The sequence below is a fragment of the Hyperoodon ampullatus genome (genome assembly GCF_949752795.1).
Source record: "Hyperoodon ampullatus genome assembly, chromosome: 5".
NCBI lineage: Eukaryota > Metazoa > Chordata > Mammalia > Artiodactyla > Ziphiidae > Hyperoodon > Hyperoodon ampullatus.
Window position 1 is genome coordinate 127669819 of NC_136918.1, and position 20516 is coordinate 127690334.

Here is a 20516-nt window from a genome sequence, read left to right on the forward strand (position 1 = left end):
AATCTGAGAAAGGGAACTTCCCTGGCAGTCTAGTGGTTATAGACTTCACTTCCAATGCAGTGGGTGCGGGTTTGATCCCTGGTTGGGGAGCTAAGGTCCCACATGCCTCAGGGCCAAAAAACCAAAACACAAAACAGAAGCAATATTGTAACAAATTCAATAAAGACTTTAGAAATGGTCCACGTTAAAAAAAAAAAGACAAAAAAAAAAAAAAGAATCTGACAAAGGACTAAAATCCTCAGTATTATCTACCTCTAATACAACATCTAGCACCTGGTAGCAGACATAACTTAAATTGTAGTTGGTATTATTACATGTAAATTAGTTGTTTTGGAAACAATTTTTTGTTTCATAAAGAACATGATTAAAAAAAAAAGGGTTTGTAGCACAATGTAGTGAAAGGAGCATTGTACGAGGAGCAAGAAAGGCTTGGGTTCCAAATGCCTCTCTGTGTTACTTATATTGCTTTGTTCTACAGTGGGAAGCTAAATGCTTGAAAGTTTACTGCAATATCTGTCATTTACGGGACTAGATGAAATGATCATTATGGTTCACGTTGGTTTTAAGCTCCTACAGTCCTATGAATTAACTCAGTAAGAAATGTTAGGTTCAAAGTTTTCATAATTTGATATTCCGTACAAAAATATTCATCTTTGCTAATGAACATTTTAAGTGATTTTAATTTACAACACCATTACAGGACTACGCTAAACACAGAGTGACAAAACCATCAAGAAAGGTGTACACACAACTTAATTTGTGCTTATAAAATCTTACTATACTTACTATACCTGGGTCTTTCCTAGGTGGCAAGTTCAAGGAGAATGCAAAAAGCCCCAAATTGGTGACCTTGATGCAAACATTTACAATTAAAATGTTATGTCTTTAAGATCTGGATAAAATTAAAGAGCCTTACCCACCCCTAGGCATTCATCAACCATAGGGCCCCTGGGGAGACTCTGAGGCAGAGGCAGATCCAGATTTCCCCAGTATTGTACGACTGAAGGATGGAAAGTCACATGTACCTGGGACATCCTCTCGCGGTGCTTGGCCTCGAGCCTCTCTTTGGCTTTCTGGAAATGGGCATGTTCATTCTCATCTCCAGGTGTCTCGAGGTACTTGTCAACGGCGTCAGGGGTGCTGGCTGCTGTTGTAGGAACTATAAAGTAGAAGGGAAGAAGGCTTGAGGAGAGTGACAGAATATCCAGTCCTTTCAAAGAAAGCCCTATTTTCCATTTATTCCAGAACAAAGAACTTAGTAGAGAAGCACATACAAGATGTTAGTGCTGTTTAGGAGGCCACGAGACATTTTGCTGCACAGTAAGGATGTCTTTCCCCCCTTTCAAGGATAGGGTGAAGGAAAATCTTGAAAACAGTCCATTTTGCGATTACAGTATTATATTTAAAATTCTTTGCAAAACAAGCATGCATAGGGTAAAAACAGTTGGTGTTTAATACACACATGTTGCACCAAATCCCTATGCCTTGCTAGATTAATGTTTGTAACCTTGAAAGTAAATGGTGGTATCAATATCACAGCTTAAGATTCCTGAAAAACCCAAAGAAATCTCGAAATTAGCCTATGCAGAATAACTGCCCCTCAGAGTAAAGATAAATCCTACACTATATATTTTAGCTAGCTAGTGAGCAGTATTTGAAACAGTACCAAAAAACTCATAAATGTCAAATTCATTTTTGAAATTACAAATTTGGCAATAGTCAACCTTCACAAATTTGGCAATAGTCAACCAATTCATTACACTAGTTGTCAAAAGGAAAGTGATTTCTATTTTGAATTCCACTAATACTGCTGAGTAGTATTACTGAATTGCAGCATATACTGCTATATTATGTGGAAAAATAAATACCCATAAAACTGAAGAGTGTACTATAAAGCAAAAATGTCTGAAACTCATGAGCCAAGTGATTTATAATGCTTGTACCAGCAGTTTTTACAAAAGATCAGTAATGACTAGTGAGAATTCAGAGCATTTATGAGCTTATTAAAAAAAAAAAAACCCAACATGAAAAGAAAACAAGATTTTGATTTAAAGAAGAAAGCCTGGGGACTTCGCTGGTGGTGCAGTGGTTAAGAATCTGCCTTCCAATGCAGGGGACATGAGTTTGATCCCTGGTCCGGGAAGATCCCACATGCTGCGGAGCAACTAAGCCCATGCACCACAACTACTGAGCCTGCGAGCCACAACTACTGAAGCCTGCACGCCCTAGAGCCCATGCGCCACAACAAGAGAAGCCACCACAATGAGAAGCCTGCACATTGCAACAAAGAGCAGCCCCCGTTCGCCACAACTAGAGAAAGCCTGTGCGCAGCAGCAATGAAGACCCAATGCAGCCAAAAAAAACAGCATGTTCAGCCAGAAAAATGGAATTAGGTGTTTTCACTATGTTCTCAGGTCGAATCAACTTATGTGTTTTATTCAAAAGATTACTCAGCTATCTCCAGTGTTCTAAGTATTCTTCTTCCCTAATCTTATCTAAGATATCTGAGATACAGTAACCCCAAGAGAACTTAAATGAGAAGAATTAATTGCTAGGTCATTTTGAAACTAAACCACTGTAAGATAGGTGTCCTTTACGCATGTTTCAAGAAAACAACAGAAAATTCCCAATCTGAAGGCTCCAAGATTTGAACCAAAACGAGAAAGCTTTCTTGTTATATAATTAAATAATACATTTAAGAGAACTATTCATTCGGATTTCTTCCCTTCTACTTCAATAACTGTTTAATAGTTCTTTCTTTAAAAAACAAAAGCAGTTTAGTTGTCAATGCAGATGTTGCTCTGAAGTCGAAGGATACTTCACTTCAGGGCATATTCTTGGAATTGTTCTCAAAATACCAGGGGATTTTGAGTCAACTGGTTTGGGATTGGCACAGGGCATACCTATTGAAAGACATCTACCCCATCTTGTGTGTAATAGACAAGGGAGAGGTGTATTTCAGCAGCACAAAGAAAGAAAGAAGGAAAGAACATGAACTGTGTAATCAGGCGCACCTTGATTTCAATAACATCTTCATCTTAGGTTAGTTGTGACCCAGAGCAAGGAACTTAAGCACTCTATGTTCCAGTTTAGTCATCTATCAAGTGGTGACAACAGGCCAGCATACTAGGAGGGCTGGGAAAATGAGATGCTACGCCATGTGGTAGTCACCCTGCAAAAAGGGTGGCACACATGGCACTTCATTCATGTTAGCGCTCTTCCCTCCTCCTTTGCTCATTATTGCATCCTAATTCAAATCTTAGCACTTATCCTGACCATAGGAAAAATGAGCTACTTTTATTTCACATCCACTGAAAATGAATTACACACAGTATCATGAAGTACCATGGATAGGAAAAGTAATAGGTACTTTTCTAAAAACTTTTGGTATGACGTGCATAAAAGGCTGAAATTATTGAAAATGTATCCTAATTTTTAAGACTGAAAAATAATTTTCAATTAAATTTTTTTTGTTAAAAAAACAAAGGTAAATGTTTTTCTGCATCAGCTTAAGCAACTCAATATGCATGTATTTTTAACTTAACCATGTCCACACTTGAAATGGAAGTGGTACTTAGCATTTTTCCCCATGATTTTCAACATTTTCTCATCTTTTCTGGTAGCAAATGAGAACAAGTTAAAGTTCTTCTGGCATAGTACAATCTGGCAGAATGATATAATTAGGCAAACTATATTTCACATTTTGAACAGATGAAAATGTATAAATGTTTGGGGTCATATTTACAGATCAAGATAACTATCTGCTGTGAGTTGCTGTAACCATAGCATGGCACCCTCTTTGGAAAACTGAAATTGTAAGTTATTATATAAGTAGAAAGATTCTCCAACTCTATGGTTTTCTCCGACTCTTGTGATTTGCAAATCTACTGTTTTATGGAGAGAAACACTAAAATCCTAGTCACTGTAATCTCATTAGTCTAAGTTGAAATGCAGCTTTGCAATATTAAGAATAAAAGAATAAGAAAGAACTGAGCAAGCGAGGTATATTAAACAGGATGAAGATTACTTTAAGTATTAAAACTTACATTTTAGGAACAAGGAAATAAATACAAATCTTATATTACAGATTTATTCGATTTAATTGAGAAATATTTCTCAGTAAATCCTTGTTAGTGGCCCCTGATACTTTCTTTAGTTGAGGACCTTAAGAGAAGCTATCTCTCTTTTAATTTTTAATTCAAACTTTGTAGTCATTCATACTAGCCCTCCATCTCAATTGGTGTAAGTAATTGAAAATTTCCTGTATTCATACCAATCAGCAAATTAGATCACTGACCAGTCAAGGGGAGAAGAATGATGGTATTTCTTAATACTTTAAAATGAATTTAGTTTATTATCACTACCTTGCAGCTGGTGAGGAGAAAGGGGAAAACGTTTCAAGTTTGTACAGAGAGCTCAGCTTCTATTTCCCCTAATTTTCCTACATCCTAAAGACATGGTCATACCAGGACTGGCTGCCATTTTGTGATCATGACCATGGTAGGCCAGAGACATGATAACAAGGATCGTGGGTAGGGGCAGGAAAACCTGTGCCCTAATGCCCTTACTCGTTCAAGGTGCATCCTTTTGGGAAAGGAGCAGCTCAAGGAATGTCAGGAATGTTCCAGGGCACAAAGGGACAGGAAGCTGTATATCATGAGTCACTTAAACCGCTTAGAAAGCAGAAACAAATTGACTTTTAGGAGGGTTTATTTTTGTTGTGTTTTTTTAAACAAAAAGCACAAAGCAGTTATCCTGTTCAGAGACCTTTGAGGTTTCTTAGAAACTGTGATACAGGCTCAGATTCCCAGGTTGGCCAAATAATAATACCCTCCATTCATTAGCGTCTACTGCGCTAGGCACCTTACATGTGTTCTCCTTTAACAGGTGGGGAGGAGAAAACATTACCCTGTTATACACATTTATTGTGTAGTAAGGAAATACCGTCACTTAACATACTCACATCCCCAGGCACACACAAGTGAGCCTGAATTTAGGATTACTAAACCATGAAGAGGCTATAAAGTTAATACTTAGAGCAGTAAGGGGCTAATCCATCGACATGTCTGGGGTACTGGAAAGGGTTAGGTTTGTTGATGACTAACCTGTACAGGCAAAAGATATGCTTTGTTATGATAACTGTCAGCCTATTTTCTAACAAACAGTCTCCTGCCCTGAATGCTATCTGGTAAATGACCACCAACCAACGTTTCAGCAGCAGAAGTAGGGTTATGAAGCAGGTCAGGAGAGACAGCCCATTGAGCTTGAAGCTGAATGATCTTTTGGCCTTTGGCCTCAGCTCAGACATGCTCCTTTGTACCTCCTGCAAGCACGCTCACTGGGTCTATTCACCCTTCTGCAGAAAACCAGACTCAAACATCTTAAGCTCTATGTTTTGACCTCTACAGCTGGCAAATAATTATCAGCACTCTCACCATCACGTGCATGGGTTTTTAACTTTTGAATGACCTTCATATTGATTTTCTTAGTCTAGTCTCCTAACAGCCTTATAGAATATAGTGAAGACATAGACCTTTTAATACTGAGAACGGGTGTCTAGTGTAATACCAAATGAAAACATGCAACAGAAACGCAGTTCCAGTTCATAGCACGTTACTGCCTCATTGTGAACTGGATGACTAATGCTTTTGATATAAGTCTCATCTCCTTTGTCTTTTTTGCAATCCTGGGAGGTCAGAGGTTATCTGAGGAGCTGCATAGCAGCTTGGATGTAGACTCTGATGCCTCGAGTGTGCTTGTTCATTTCTTTATTCCTCCTTTCACCAAATCAACAGATATTACAGCCCCTAGTACCTGTGAGGCATATGGCAGAAACCAATGAGTGAAACAAAGATCCTTGTCCTGGTGGAATTATATTCTAGTGAGAGAAACGAACAGCACACACACACACACACACAACACACACACACAAACACGAAGACAACAGTAAATCACATTGTTAGAATGTGACTTGTGTTATGGAGAAAAAGAAAGAAAGATCAGGGTTAAGAAAAAACAAGAGTGCCGGGGAAGGAGTGGGGGACACTGCAGCAGTAAGTAGGTGGCCAGGCTCGGTCTAACTGAGAAGGTGACGTTTAGGCAAAGAGCTGAACTGAAGCCTTACTTCCCAGTTACCTGCTGGAAGAACAGGCAGATGAAGAAACTAGCACAAAGGCCTTTGGAAGTGAGTATGCCTGGAAACTGGAAAATTCCAAGATGAGCATGGTCTGTGTGACCAGAGCAAAGGAAGCAAGGGAGAGAGTAGTGGGACAGGCAGAAAGGAGATGGGGACAGATCATGCAGGGCCTTGAAGGCATGGTAAAGGCTGTCAGGAGCCCATGGGGGTTGTTTGGAGGAGAGAAAAATGTGACGTGATGTGTTTTAAAAGGATCGTTCTGTCTGCTAAGGGACAAAGCAGAAGGTGATCTTTTAAGAGTAAAAGATGAAGTGAGGATGGCTTGGAAAAGTAGCAGGAAGTTGGTAACGGGTTCTCATGGAAGGTACCCCCCGATACCCACACAAAGAGACATGAGTAAGAGCACAGATTTACTCTTTTTTCTCACCCCAAAATGCTGTTTCCTAAACCATAGGGTAACCAGATACTAAGGGAGACATTGTTTTCACATGTTGGTGAAGGTTCATTTCAGTTTTGATAATGATGCATCAATGCCTGTCACAACATTTCCACTTCACACTATAATCTCCTCTCTTAGTGTCAGGCAGAGCTCTATTTTTTGTGGGGTGAGGATGGTGGGAGAAGGGAGCAGATTTGCTTTCAATTTTTTAGCAAACCCTCGAGCTGCACCCCATGTTCCTGCCACAAAATATACCACCATCATTGGCGACACGGTGCCAATGAAACCTTTTCATTCCTGTGTTTCCCCCAGAAAATTTAATCATTGTAAGGGGCATTACATCAAATAAGGTAAAGATGGCTATGGTCTTAGAATGTGGTAGAGAGCACTTTTTTGGCACAGATGGAGAACCTCCGTATCAGGGACACCATCGAATTTAACTGCAAATGCACCAAATGCTCATTTTAGTTCTGATTCTGTAATCACTGCATAGTGCCCCTTTCCTATTCATATTAAAGACAGCAAGAACGGGGCGTCAAAAGTAGGGACATGGTGAAAAATTGCTGCTATCATTTTGATATCCGTTTGTTTCCTCAATCTCTAGGGTGACCTATAGTTTTAAGGTCGTAACGGGCTCAGGATGCAAAAGGAGAAAAGACCGCAATTTCAAACAGTAACAACTATGACTACCTCTCTAAACAGAGGCCATGAATAGCATGTAGTCAATATACTAATGTTAGAGTCTAACAAGAAAATTTGGTTGGTCTCCTTTCATCAGCAAAAAGGCAATTTATCTCTATAGCATTGACAACAGAAGATAAAAGTAAATTAAGACCCACTCAGTCATTGCCTCATCATTGAAAGTCCTATTTTATATAGAGCTAGCAATGCTGTCACATGAAATGGCTGTGATTTATATGACGGGTGGTAATGAGGATAATTTATATATAGGAAATACAAACCTGTAAAGGGAGATTAGATGCAAAAATGTCATCTCTCCACACGGCAGAGCTTATAGACTGACACCCCAACTTTAAAAAAGAGAAAAAAAAGTCTCTCCATTTCTCTAATTGCAAACTAACTAAGATCCCTAATGCATTCTAAACTCAAGTATTTATCAAGTCCCGGTTAGATGAGACATTTATAATGTGAAAATAGTCTGTGATCCTTACATGTGGTACCAGACTCTACAAAAAAAAGAACAAAGGCACGTTCCCCTGACATGCCCTTGTAACACACTTATTTTATAGCCAGTGCAGTCATAGTTGGCAGACTATCAATGCATCGTGTGGACATAAGGTAATAAGAATGTAATCTATGCTGCATTTACTCTAGCCAAGCTACGTTTCTTTTTTATGTCTTATGGACATGTACTGACCTGGGGATTTTGTCGAATATGTGAAATGAGCATGAACGAATGAATGCTGGTGTTATTTTTATTAATGTCTATATCCTATTTAGCACAATGCACCAAAACATAAGAGCAACTTCAAGTCTGAATCTTAAAACCATATGTGAGGCCATAGAGACAATCCTTGGCATCTAGGATGTCTTAACCTTCAGTTATTGTTTTTTGTCAATTTGTCAGAGCTATGCTCTATTTCATTAATGGCAGATCATAAAGGGATGACCTGCCACCATCACTTGATGCTCAACAGATGAGTTCAAAAAGTCAAAATCTTCAGTATTGTCTACTTTCATAGAAACTGTAACCATAAAAGTCACATGGAACTGTTAACTTCTATGGAGGTCTTAAGGATAAAACCAATTTCATTCTACTCCAGGCTTCCACAGCCATGCTTCCCTCCACTTGTGCATTTTAGTTTATGTTGTTATTTAATTCCAGCACATACTTGAGTCTCATCACATTGATAAAACTGTCAAGTTATTGAAAGTAGGGTATCTGGTTTAGTTTGCTGGTGTTCCTTGAAATACCTAGCTTAGTACCAGCATGTCCCAGGCTCAAAAGTAACAGCTTTATTAAACCAGGGGTTGGCCTGCTGGTCTCTTTTGGTAAATAATATTTTATTGGAACACAGCTGTATCTATTCATTTACCTGTTGTCTGAGGCTGCTTTCACACTACAACTGACGAGTTGAGTACTTATAACAGAGGCCATTTGGCCTGTGGAAACTAAAAAATTGACTCTTTGGTCTTTTACAGGAAATTTTTGTTGACTCTTTTATTAAACTATCTAGTTATTCTTCTTTGGAAATACTGTAGCTAAAGAACAGAGCATATATATAATGAGCAGTTTTTACTGTTCTTAGTAAATGAACTTTTTTTTCTTTTTTGTTAAATGCTGGTTTGCTGAGCAAATCAATTCTTTTCAATCTTAGGGTTTTTCACTATGGTAGCTTGGTGGGAAAAAAAACATTCTTTTTATCCTGACAATTTCTGGATACAAAAGATGTGGCTTCTCATACTTGTCAATACAATAGATTGTATTGGCACTGATGTGACATGTAATTTAATGCACCACTGCGTCTTTTAATTGTTTTTAATAATGCTTGGCAGTTTCATAAAAATATCAGAGTTCTATTAGTATCAGAGAATGTGTTAACAGGAACTAATATTCACTCTTTCACAATCAGAAGAACAAGTATAGTTAAGCACAATGGTTCAAGTCTGCTCAAAGACTAGATGGCCTTGGTATTATGATAGGACACTGCAACTCTGGGACTAAGGTGGCACATTCCATTCAAAGGACACACAGTATGTTATTCACAGTGCCACAACTCACTGCAGGTAAAGGGGTCAAAGTCATTGGTCATTCTCTTTGGCCAGACCCCTTGGTGCAGTTGGCTGACTTGAAATTGGCATGATGCTCTTTGAGATGAAAAGCATCTGTTTGCCTTTGGAGATGCAATCTGATGGGAAGCACACCAGGAGAAAAAAAGATCATACTCTCATGATGTTTATGTTTGAAACATAAACTTATCAATAAATATTTCTGTAGTACTTTTAATGTTCACAAACACTGCACGGGGCCAAGTGAATGTGAAACCTTTGTATCATCCTAACCCAAATGGGCAGACACAAAATTTATGTCAGAAGCAACTCAAGTTTCATAAGATTTTTAATTCCAAATGGGAAAGGGATTTTTTTAAAGGACTCAAATCCATAAATTTATGAGTAAAATGAAAGCTCTTAGCCTCACGTCTCTACCCTCTCTACCTGTAGTTTAGATTCTTGCCTATGATAACATAACCAAAAAATCAAGTGTCCCTTAAAATTGCAATGCTCAAAATCGGTTTTTATGACAAAGATTTAAAATCTAGAAATGCCTAATTATAAGAAGAAGTCTTGACAGGAAAATTATTGTATTTATAATGTAGACCATCACACATTTTCTCCACCAAGCAATCTTATTATCAGTTTAACTGAAGGGCTTTGTCTAGCTCATTTCACCTTTATTATTTGACCAGAAGCAACTCAGACTGAGAAACCTAGAAGACCACCCACCTTTTTGAAAAAACATGTCCTCCAATTAGCCCTAGGATGGTGAAGCAGCCAAGGGCAAGCCCCAGCTGTCTAATCAAACGGGCTTGCTCACTTTTCTCAGTTTGGCTCATTTTCTCCAACGCCAGTCTGCTATCTGCATGTGACCTCCAGATGACTATGACTTTTTCAATTCAAATGTACAGCTTTGCTATAAATAAGAGAGCATAGCTGCACAGGCTATAAATAACTAGAAATTATATGCTTTCTCTAGTCTGTTTGTACTAGCATTGCAAAACCCTTCACTTTCTGTGATTGAACAGTCTCTGTAGGAAGACAAGAAAATACAGCTGCCAAAAATCACCCTCTCCCTCCTATAATGGAAAGGTTTCATGATCCCACACACACTACAAGTAGATGGAGAAAATTACCGGGAAAGAGAAAATTACAAGAGATTGTCAATGTCTGTTTTGAATTGAAGGGTTGAGGACACAAGTACAGTACCTCACAAAAATAAATTTATCGAATGATGATGTTCATTCCCAGTAATTAATAGAAATAGAAAAAGACAATTCTTTCATATGCTTACAAATGATATAAAATGAAACAAAGTAAAAATAATGACTGTTTTGTAAAAGGGTGGGAAAGATTTAATTTACTGATACACACTGTATTCATGGCATTTAGGAAAAAATGTTTTTAATATCTGTCATCCACTTCCCATGATTTTCTGTATTCTTAAAATGTGCTTCTGAAGCTCGAATGTAATTTTTCTAACCGGGAAAACAATATCAGAACGAAATAGTTGGCAATTTGGAGTGCAGGGCATAGCCACACATGTCATTTAAGTTTCAAACCTGGTCCTGCCACATTTGTTGGCTGGGGACAAGTCACCAAGCTCTTGAAGCCTCATTTTCTCGTATGCACAAAGGAAATGAGGAAAATGGCCACAAAATATTCTTGAGAAAAAGAAATGATCTATGAAAAATGCCTTGTAAAAATGTAACACGCCATGCAGCTCAATGTACTATCAACCCCACAGTATAAAATCTAGAGTTCTCCTTAGTTCTCCTATGTCTGCCCACTTGCCATACTTTCAACTATAGTTTATCTCTTTTAAGAAAAGATCGTTAGCTTCATCACTTGTGAGACTAGGTTTTTTTTCCCCAGGATGATATAGATAAATGCTAATTTTCACTATACCTAAGCTACAACTGAAATTGTGTCTCTTCCCTCAGCAACCATAAGCATCCATAGTATATATCATCCCTAACCTAATGCTGGAGGAATCTATTCTGGGATATAATCCAGATTTCAAAATGAGTATTTGTGTGTTTGACAACACATTTTTAAACAAAGCTACACTGACAGGCCAACGGAAATCATCACAATGCACAGACGTTATAAGGTAGGTTGATATAATATTTCTTTATAGGATGCCTTTTCCTTACATCTTAATGATGAAATCAGAAGATGGGCACTTCTGTCCCACTAGTGTGCATTCAGGGAGGGGACGGAGAGGTCTTGACTTCTAAAAGACCGTTTACTTCCTAAAGCATAACAGCTGTCTTGAAACACACCCAACTGAAGACTTCGCATATGTTATTGGTCCATAAAGTTAGTACCATGCATGCACATTAAATATTTTTCTGGGAAACAAGTCACTTAGACACACAGGCTTTTGCTAAATCGTGCCATCTTCTGAGCTTTAGGAAATAAAATATTGATGCCAAATAAAACACAAAATAACATTGTATATACAATATTTTATAGAACCACATGAAATAAGAAGGAAACTGATCAGAAGTAGAAGCTTAGTCAAAGCTCTTAGCCCAACAGTGGAAGCTATCTGTCAAAGTTAGACATAATTACAAGCAAGGCAATGGAAATAAACATTTGGTTAAAAGACAGGTGTTCAAGAAACACAAAACCATGCAAAGGTGAGGAGGCTGGAGCTACAGTCCAGCCATGCAACGTACTCCTCCCTCCTCCCTCCTCCCCTCCCTTGACTGAATGACAACATACGTTTAACAGGATCTTGGGGAAGAGGTTCCTGGGTGGTCTTGAGTAAACTTTGGGACACTATGGAGAAAATAAGAGAACATAACTAAAAACAAAAATGGAAACATGGGAATGATGGATGAAACTCACTCACACGATTCTACTGACCAAAGGAAATAACAAAAACGAAAACATTGAATTCAAAACAAAAACTAAACAAATATCCTGAGCTTGGGCCCCAGCATGGAACCACGGTAAACATACAAACAAAAGATATTTTTCCACAAACACATCTTGGATTGTGGATATTCTGTCTCTGAGAGTACATCCCAGTACCCCGTGGAAGGATTTCTTGCTCCCATCTCCCCCCTTCGTGCCAGGATCATCAATTCCCACCCATCCCGTCTACAAGGTATCTCTATTATTTTCACCCATTCCAAGGGCAGCCCTGGCCATCGGCTCTGGTTACTGATTGAAGCTTTTACTCTCCACTTACATCTGTCCACTCTTCTAACTGGCCTTCAGCCTCCCGTGTTTGCTCTCTGGATACATTATTCTATAACCCACCTCCCCTGAAACTAAGTACTGACTGTTTGTTCATTACACCTCTGTTGGGAGCATCTATCTTTTGCAAATTTCTTGGCAAAGGGTGTGCCATCCAGAGCATCTCTAGAGGCTCCATCTGATCTGTGGTGCCCATGGCTCTTTCTCCCAGTCTGAGTCAAATCAAACTAATCAAATGGAGAGGGTGTGCAGTGAGGGTAATAGTGAGATTTTTTGGGGGGTGGAGGATAATTTTTAATTTTTTTTTTTTTTGGCAGCACTGCAGGGTATGCAGGATCTTAGTTCTCTTGACTAGGGATTGAACCTGCGCCCCCTGCAGTGGAAGCGCTGCGGGCTAACCACTGGACCGCCAGGGAATTACTGATAATTTCAAATTCTTGATGCAAATTCATCACTACTAATAACTTTTAAAACCCTCTTTCTTATTATATATATGTATATATTTGTATATATACCCACACATACATATTTATATGTCAAAACATAAATCCACCCCAGGGAAAGGGAGAAAAAAGTTGGAAATCTGCCAGGAAATCTCCCACAGCAGTGAAACCAGCGAGAATCATTATAACAAAAACCCTTTGTTTAAGAGGCTCCGAGCAACAGAATCCGCCATTGTCCTCCAAGTTACCCGACCTAATTAACGTTTTTGTTTGAAACTCAAGAAAGGAGGCTTTTGAGCTGGAAGCCACAGTCTTCCCATCAGAGCCAGAAAAGAAGCCCTTTGGGTTACCAGTTCCTAAACCTGTTCTCACACAGGGTAGCAGGGGAGTCATCTCTCACCCAAGAGACCAACAGGAACTTTTCCAGTAGATTCCACTTAGATAACTGTGCTTCACAGTAGAAGGTGTTGATATTGCAGACCCTTTGTTGTTTAGCTTAATCTTATGATCACACTGGAAAACAATTTATATAATCCCTGGGAATCCTAGGCAGGAAATGGTGGCTGTCACTCTCACCAGAACAACGGGAAAAAGGCAGGAGTCTCTCAAAAGAGAAACGTGTAATTATTGAGTTTAACCCTTAATTGATCAAGTTGAGTAACTATTCCTTGAGTAGATCACACTTCCTTCTAGTGGAATAGATAGATACATAGGTAGGCAGGTTGATAGATAGACAGGTAGGCAGATAGATAGATAGATAGATAGATAGATAGATAGATAGATAGATAGATAGGGGATTTAATGTGAAAGGCTGTTAAGAAGAACAGAGGTCCCAAATGTTTGGTGTGTTACCTCTGGAGAACTATCTCTGTGGAAATAGTTTCAACTTGCATTTAAGTCATCATGACTTCATTTATTTATTCCCCCTGAGTTATGAAAAACTTAACGTGGAAGAGAAAAAGATTTTCTTGGAAAGATTTCTTGGAAAATTATATTCCCTGAGCCTTGTGAGGAGTGAGGAGTTTTCTTCTGTCCTTTCCAAGATAAGACACGAAAACTCACCACAGCAGACGTCCCTGTGTGAGCTCAGGTGCCACCAGGGCATTTCTATCCTCTGGCATCTGAAGTGCATATGCTCAACTCAAGCCCATTCCCTCGCCACCACAATAAACGTCACGTGTTATGAAATGATACTCATCACGGCAGTACGTCTTGCCAGTGGCACGGAAGCGTCATCAGCCAGGCTTCCGGTGGTAACCCTTATTTGCACGTGGAGTGCACATGCAGAGGCCCGAACACAGAGGTACACGGACAAACACGTAAGTATACATTTGCAGAAACAGCTGAGAAGACGAAACAGCAACTCCAGCTTGGCTTAAAGAGAAGCACTCAAAAGTCCCTCGAGACTGCAAGACGGATGAACCACAGCTAGTACGAGAACACATCCACGGCCATGCTTTATTAGAGAAAGACGGAGATGTGTGCTCATGATTGAACGTCCTGGAGGAGATGCCCGGCAATTAGAGACATTGACAGAAACGTGGTTAGTGGTAGCAACAGACCCATTCCCGAGAACCAGGAAAACTATCGGAAAACCAGTCTGTTACAAAGAGCAGAGTCAGTGGCGAGAAAGATGAAAAAGGTGGCCAGGCTGGAGGAAGGTCCACTTACTGACGCTGCCACACACGGCCATGCAGTACTCCTCTGTGTCAAAGTTGTTTCGGTTGCCGCCACATCCGCCGTAAAAGAACGGGGCGCACTTCCCTTCAGTCACATCAAAGTACCAGCGGGAGATCATTGCTCGGCATGGCCCCGTCTCGGCTTGTTCAGAGCACACCTCTAATCAGAGGAGATGTGGGGAACCACATTTAGCATGAAAAGGTACGGCTGGCTGTTCATGTACACATGTTTACTATTCTTAACACGTTAGTCCTCCCAGTGGTAATTGGGCTGGATTTATCCGGCAGCATCTGACAGACATTTACTGAGGAATTTAATTATCTACCAGGACTTTAGAATTACTTCTGAAACAAAGCAGTGCATGCTCGTCTGGTTTAATGAGTGTAGCTCTCAGTAGTAATAAAAGGATTCCAGCTAGAAGTGAACAGGCCTCTTCGGTGCTTTCAGATAATATTAAATACCTGAAGATGTGCGCACATCTAAATATTTCTTCCCTATAAAAAATAAACTCTTTTAAATAATTTCAAGGCAACTTTAAAGGTAAAAGGATTATGTCTGGTTATGATGCAAAAAGTTTAACCTGTCACAAACACCTGATTGTTTTCCTTGAATAAATGACTGCCTTGACTTAAAGTATGAACTAATTATACATATTCTGAATGTGATCCAGTTTTCAGAGAGACCCAGCCTGTCCACTGACTATATTTGAAAACATACATAAAACCTGTGAAAGTGACTTCAAGTCGATTACGTTAACTCTAAGTAAAGACAAATTTTTCTTTGAATATTTGTCTGTCCCTTGGTCAAAAATGTTTCAAATTACAAAACACAGTCAAACAACTCCCATTTGTTAATACATACTATACATTGTTTTACATTATAACACAGCTTACCTGTCAACATGCCTTGCCACCCTCACCAAAATCAGGTTCATAATCCCTGATTGACTGAAAGTGTAGCAACCTGTAGGATTCCATTCGTAAAGTTATTGCAATTAGAATTAGAACTCTACCTCCCATTCTATTTTTGTTAGAAGTCAAAACGATTTTCCTACTCGGTTTGCGTCCCACCCTAGCTAGGCTTACAGAGATCCTGCTGATACCTCAGCGCACTCAGATGTCTTGCTTATTCTTAGTTTTACTAACATGCCAGGGAAAAGCATCCTTCTTCTAAAAGACAAAAACCCATGCATAACTCAGAGCTTCCCATTAGGAATATTCAACAGACTGCTCTAGGAAGAGTCTCATCCATCAATCACTCAAAGACAAAGATCCACAATGTTGATGTAACAGGAACTACTGTTTTGCTTTTCTCTACACATACCACTCATTGTTCTTTTCACTCAAGGTAAAGAGGTGATGGCAAAACTAGAAGCTGCTGCCATCATGATGATGTCAACAGAGTAGGGAGGGACAGTCAGCACTGAGCCCAGAAGGCGAGTGTCAAGCTCTCTGCAGAAGTGTCCTGTGGAATAGATGTCTAAGATGACTCTGGCTCTCTTTGGATGGTTTTAGGATGGAAACAACTGGGTCCAAGAGCATCAAGCTCAACGTCACCCATCATTCTGGTCATCTCATTTGATAGTTACTTTCAAAGTCCATGCTTGCCAAGCCATGATGTGTTTCTAGTTAGTTTTCTTTATGGAATTTTCCTGTATGATAAAAATCTGCCAAACAGTTGACACAGTATCCCATCCAGCTGGTAATTTGATTTATTCCCCAAATTAAACGACTAGCATTCTAACTTACAAAGGATTAAGTTAGTTTTGTTGTGCATGTAGGGGGGTCTGATCACCTCTGAGTTACTGACAAAGCAGCTTCCGGTCTGCAGAGCTAGCAGCCATGCGTGCCCACATGTGGAGTCCCTGCAAACCACAGCTATCAGCTGTCTCCACTCCTGGATGTTATCTTCTCTCTCTCTTTCTCTCTCTCTCAGTTGTAAGAAACATGAACAGGTTGGCTTTACCCTCCTTTTCTATACCTCCCTCCCCAATCTGTACATGTTCACGTGATGTGCTTTCCTGTTTCTAACACATAATGATACTCATCCTTGTACTGATTCCAAAAAGACTGCCAGGCAACCGTGTCTTCTGAGCCTACACTGTGAAGTCAGACTGAAGTTGCAAGTGGCTTCTGCTACAAAGAGAGGCACAGAAACACGACCCTAAGTCACAGGAGCGTGGGCAACAAACCTCACTGTGTCTCAACAATTCATGCTGCTGCTCACGTTTTATACCTCTTACAGAACCAAATACGCATCTTCTGATACTTGCCTGCCACAGGTCCATTTATACATCACAGCTGTGCAGGGGCAGAAAACGTCTTTATGCTACATCCAGTGTACTAAATAAAACTGGTAGAATTTTGGGTGGGTGCAAGTTAAGTAATGGGATCTCAAAGGAGTTAATCCATGACAGATATTTGCCCTTGTATGTGACCTAATACGGTTTCTTACTTTTCACGAAAGCAAAACTTCCTGGTCTAGAACCCAGGTGATATTACAATATATTGTCATTTTCCTATACTACGGGTGAGACATTCATTTTTATTTTATTCATTTTTGTTTTTCTTCTGCCTCATTCTAACTGGCTATGAAACCCTCTGTTACAGCTAATTGGTAGAGCCCCAGTGAAGAAGAAAAAGGATTCAGACTCAAAATTCATTTATATATCAACTAAGCAAATAAAATAAACTACCTGAGGAGCCTATAATTCTTGTTGGAGTTTCCAGTTATAAGGCCCTTGACTCATCAATCCCTAAAGGCAAATAATCTCCATTTGGAGTGTTTTGTTGGTTCTCCCTGACATTACCACGGCTGCTGGCACTCCTGACTTTAAATGGGCCCAAATACTTTCATGACTCTGGTGTGTGTGGACATAGTGGGGAGTAAGAAGCAATCCCACGGTACTCACATACGAGAGGATATTCGAGATAACGTGGTCAGGAGTTGGTATAATAGCATATGATAATCAAATGTCATAATATATGGAGCAACAGACATATGTGAGCCTAGAGGAACAGGAGTGCGAATGTCCCTGTCACTTTGGAACCTCTGATCTGCTGACACGGAGGAGTGTGCTCCAGACGCTCTGTATCAGAGTGAGCACGGACAAATGATAAAGGGTATCTCATTGTGACCCCTTCAATCATCAGCATTGCTGATCAGCCATCAACCTTGCATTTCCTAGCACTTTCTTTCTGGCAATGACTAGAACATCAACGTCCTAGAGCAGTAAAGCTGATTTCAGAGGGAATTCTTTTTTTTTTTTTTTTTTTTTGCAGTACGTGGGCCTCTCACTGTGGTGGCCTCTCCCATTGTGGAGCACAAGCTCCGGACACGCAGGCTCAGCGGCCATGGCTCACGGGCCCAGCCGCTCCGCGGCATGTGGGATGTTCCTGGACCGGGGCACGAACCCGTGTCCCTGCATCGGCAGGCGGACTCTCAACCACTGCGCCACCAGGGAAGCCCTCAGAGGGAATTCTTGAGTGGGATGGATCACTTTTCATCTCTCACTTGTAACTGTATTTCTACTCTACTGTAGAGCACACAAGTGTTTGATCTCTCTGACCTTTTCTCTAACCCTTCTCTTTACAAAAACATTGTCCATGTAATTGAAAAGAGAACCTTTCATTAGTCTGGGAGAGGTTGAGGGGTAGTCATGGGGTCAGCACTGGGGAAGTATTATGTTAATGCCATTACACATGGTATTAGTAAGTATAAAAGAGATGGCCAATGACTCTCCCAAGAGAGTGAGAAGAAAGAGCACATACTTGGGCTGAAGAAGTGTTAAGTGGTCAATGTCAAGTTCATAGCTGTGATATTATGCTATAAATGGGGAAAACTGGGTGAAGACTATTCAGGATATCTTTCTATTAATTCTTTCACTGCATGTAAATCTACAATTATCTACAAAAAATGTAAAAGAAAAAATCTCACATTAAGAAACATATAAGAGGAACGTTGGTAGTTCAGTTTGCCTTGGAATTTTATCTTGTCTCTTTCCCTGAATCATTTATCGTTTCAGAGTAATTTCCCTGAAGGGCTACAAATTTCAGTTTGAGAAAGGTTCCTTTAAATTCCTTTCTAGAACTGAGAAATTACCAGGAAATCTATCCAATCAAGATCTTAACAAAGTAAAACAATTTTAAAGAATTAAGCCTGAAATATATAATTTGAAAGCTCCATGACTAGATTCAGAGAAAAAGAAATCTCGAGACATTTTATGATTTTTTCAAGACATTTTAAATGCTTATGTTTACATTATTATTTTTCTGAATAGAGAAACTTTTTCCTTCCTAATCTTTCGGAAACACTGAAAAAATTCAGTGAAAAACGTGCTTCATATTCATTACTATAATCAGCCAGTGGAAAATTATTTACAAAATCATTCACTAAATGTAGAGCATGTAAAATTAGACCTCATATAATTGTAACTTCAAACAGAATTCATCTGAAAATTAAAACTGCAGCTTCCTTTTCTCATCTTCATTCTCTTCTCAAAATCTAAAATAATAAATGAAAAGATGAACATTTAAAAATTATTTGCTAACTTTATTTTTTGAATTCCAATCCACCTTTGTTTCTATTCAAAGTAAATGTTACATATAATAACGAAGGAGAAAATTTGCCCAGAATTGAAGTAGGGATACTTCTCAAAGCGAATGTTTCAAGTTAGATAGAAACACAGGCAAGACTTAAACATCTAAGGAACTATGATCTTTGTTTATTCATATTTAATTCTTAGACTTTTAAGATCACAAATAGGTTTCCTAATATTCACCTAGCTGAATTCTTCTGGCAAGGAAGGCTTATCTCTTCTTTTATAACAGCTCTATTCACCTTTCAAGACAAAGACCATTTAATAAACTGAAATGCTAGTGTACACACAACAGTATGAAAGTGTTCATGTGCTTAAAAAAAAGAGCATTGAGCATTTTATATCTTTTAAGGTAGGTCCTTGCTGAGATCTGTGCTGGTTTCAACACTAAATTCCATTATCTAAAAATCAATACTATACAAATACAATATTTAAATATTAAATATTAAAATATCAATATCGATACAATATTCAATATTTTACTAAAATATTAATATTAATATATTATTAAAATATATAATATTTCCTACATTATATAAAATGATTATGCAATTCACTGTTCAAAATGTAATGCTTAACCACAAAAAATTAACTCTGAATAGATGTCAAGTTGGAGCAAAATTTTTTATGGACAACCAAATTAAGAAAGCTAATTTTACACTTAAAAAAAAAATTTCAACATAAAGACAGCTGTGAAAGTGGCAACTAGGGTAAGGAGAAAATCCCCATTTTCAAGAGTACAGTTATTATAATGCCTTCTTAAAAAGCAGAGCTAACAGAGTAGCAAGTAATTAGTTTTAAATAAAGCACTAACTAAAGAATAATCTCATAATGTAAAGCTTTTTATTATTATTTCATTTAAATAACTGAATCTAAATTATTCTAAGACTATAGGAATGTATGTGAAATAAAACCGTGCATTATATGGAATGCATAAAGTTTAAATTTACAAATTTTGAGAAAGTAACCACTTGAATAATCAAACCAATCAAACTAGAGAGTTACTTATAGAAACCTAGGAATGATATGTTCTGATATTGTTTAAAAAAACAAAAAAGTAGCATAATTCCTCCTATGATACAAGACTGTACACAATTAAGGTTCATTTAAGTTAAAAATGACGTATCTTGCAGTTTTAAACTAGAGTAGAAAGGGCAAATGTGTGAAGACAAATATAATTTGGTCTTGTGACAAATCACGTGTTTAATATTAACAGTAAAATAAAATGAAACAATGACAGAAGTGCAGAAACCTGCTAAATATGCTTATCTTTAA

At 38.6% G+C, this 20516-nt stretch overlaps 1 protein-coding gene across 9 annotated transcripts in view; it reads right to left on the reverse strand.

Annotated features, from left to right (window-relative positions):
• The window catches only part of APP (amyloid beta precursor protein), a gene marked incomplete at both ends in the record, with an annotated part of 277334 nt that overhangs the window by 89046 nt on the left and 167772 nt on the right, over positions 1-20516 (reverse strand). For 3 of the 9 annotated variants that reach the window (XM_079705524.1, XM_079705521.1, XM_079705520.1), the window contains 3 exons: positions 1026-1159; positions 12042-12098; positions 14636-14803. In XM_079705524.1, coding sequence (XP_079561650.1) covers positions 1026-1159; positions 12042-12098; positions 14636-14803 — 359 coding nt within the window. The remainder of the gene's footprint in view (positions 1-1025; positions 1160-12041; positions 12099-14635; positions 14804-20516) is intronic. The other 6 variants (XM_079705528.1, XM_079705527.1, XM_079705526.1 and 3 more) reach the window with 3 other exon arrangements.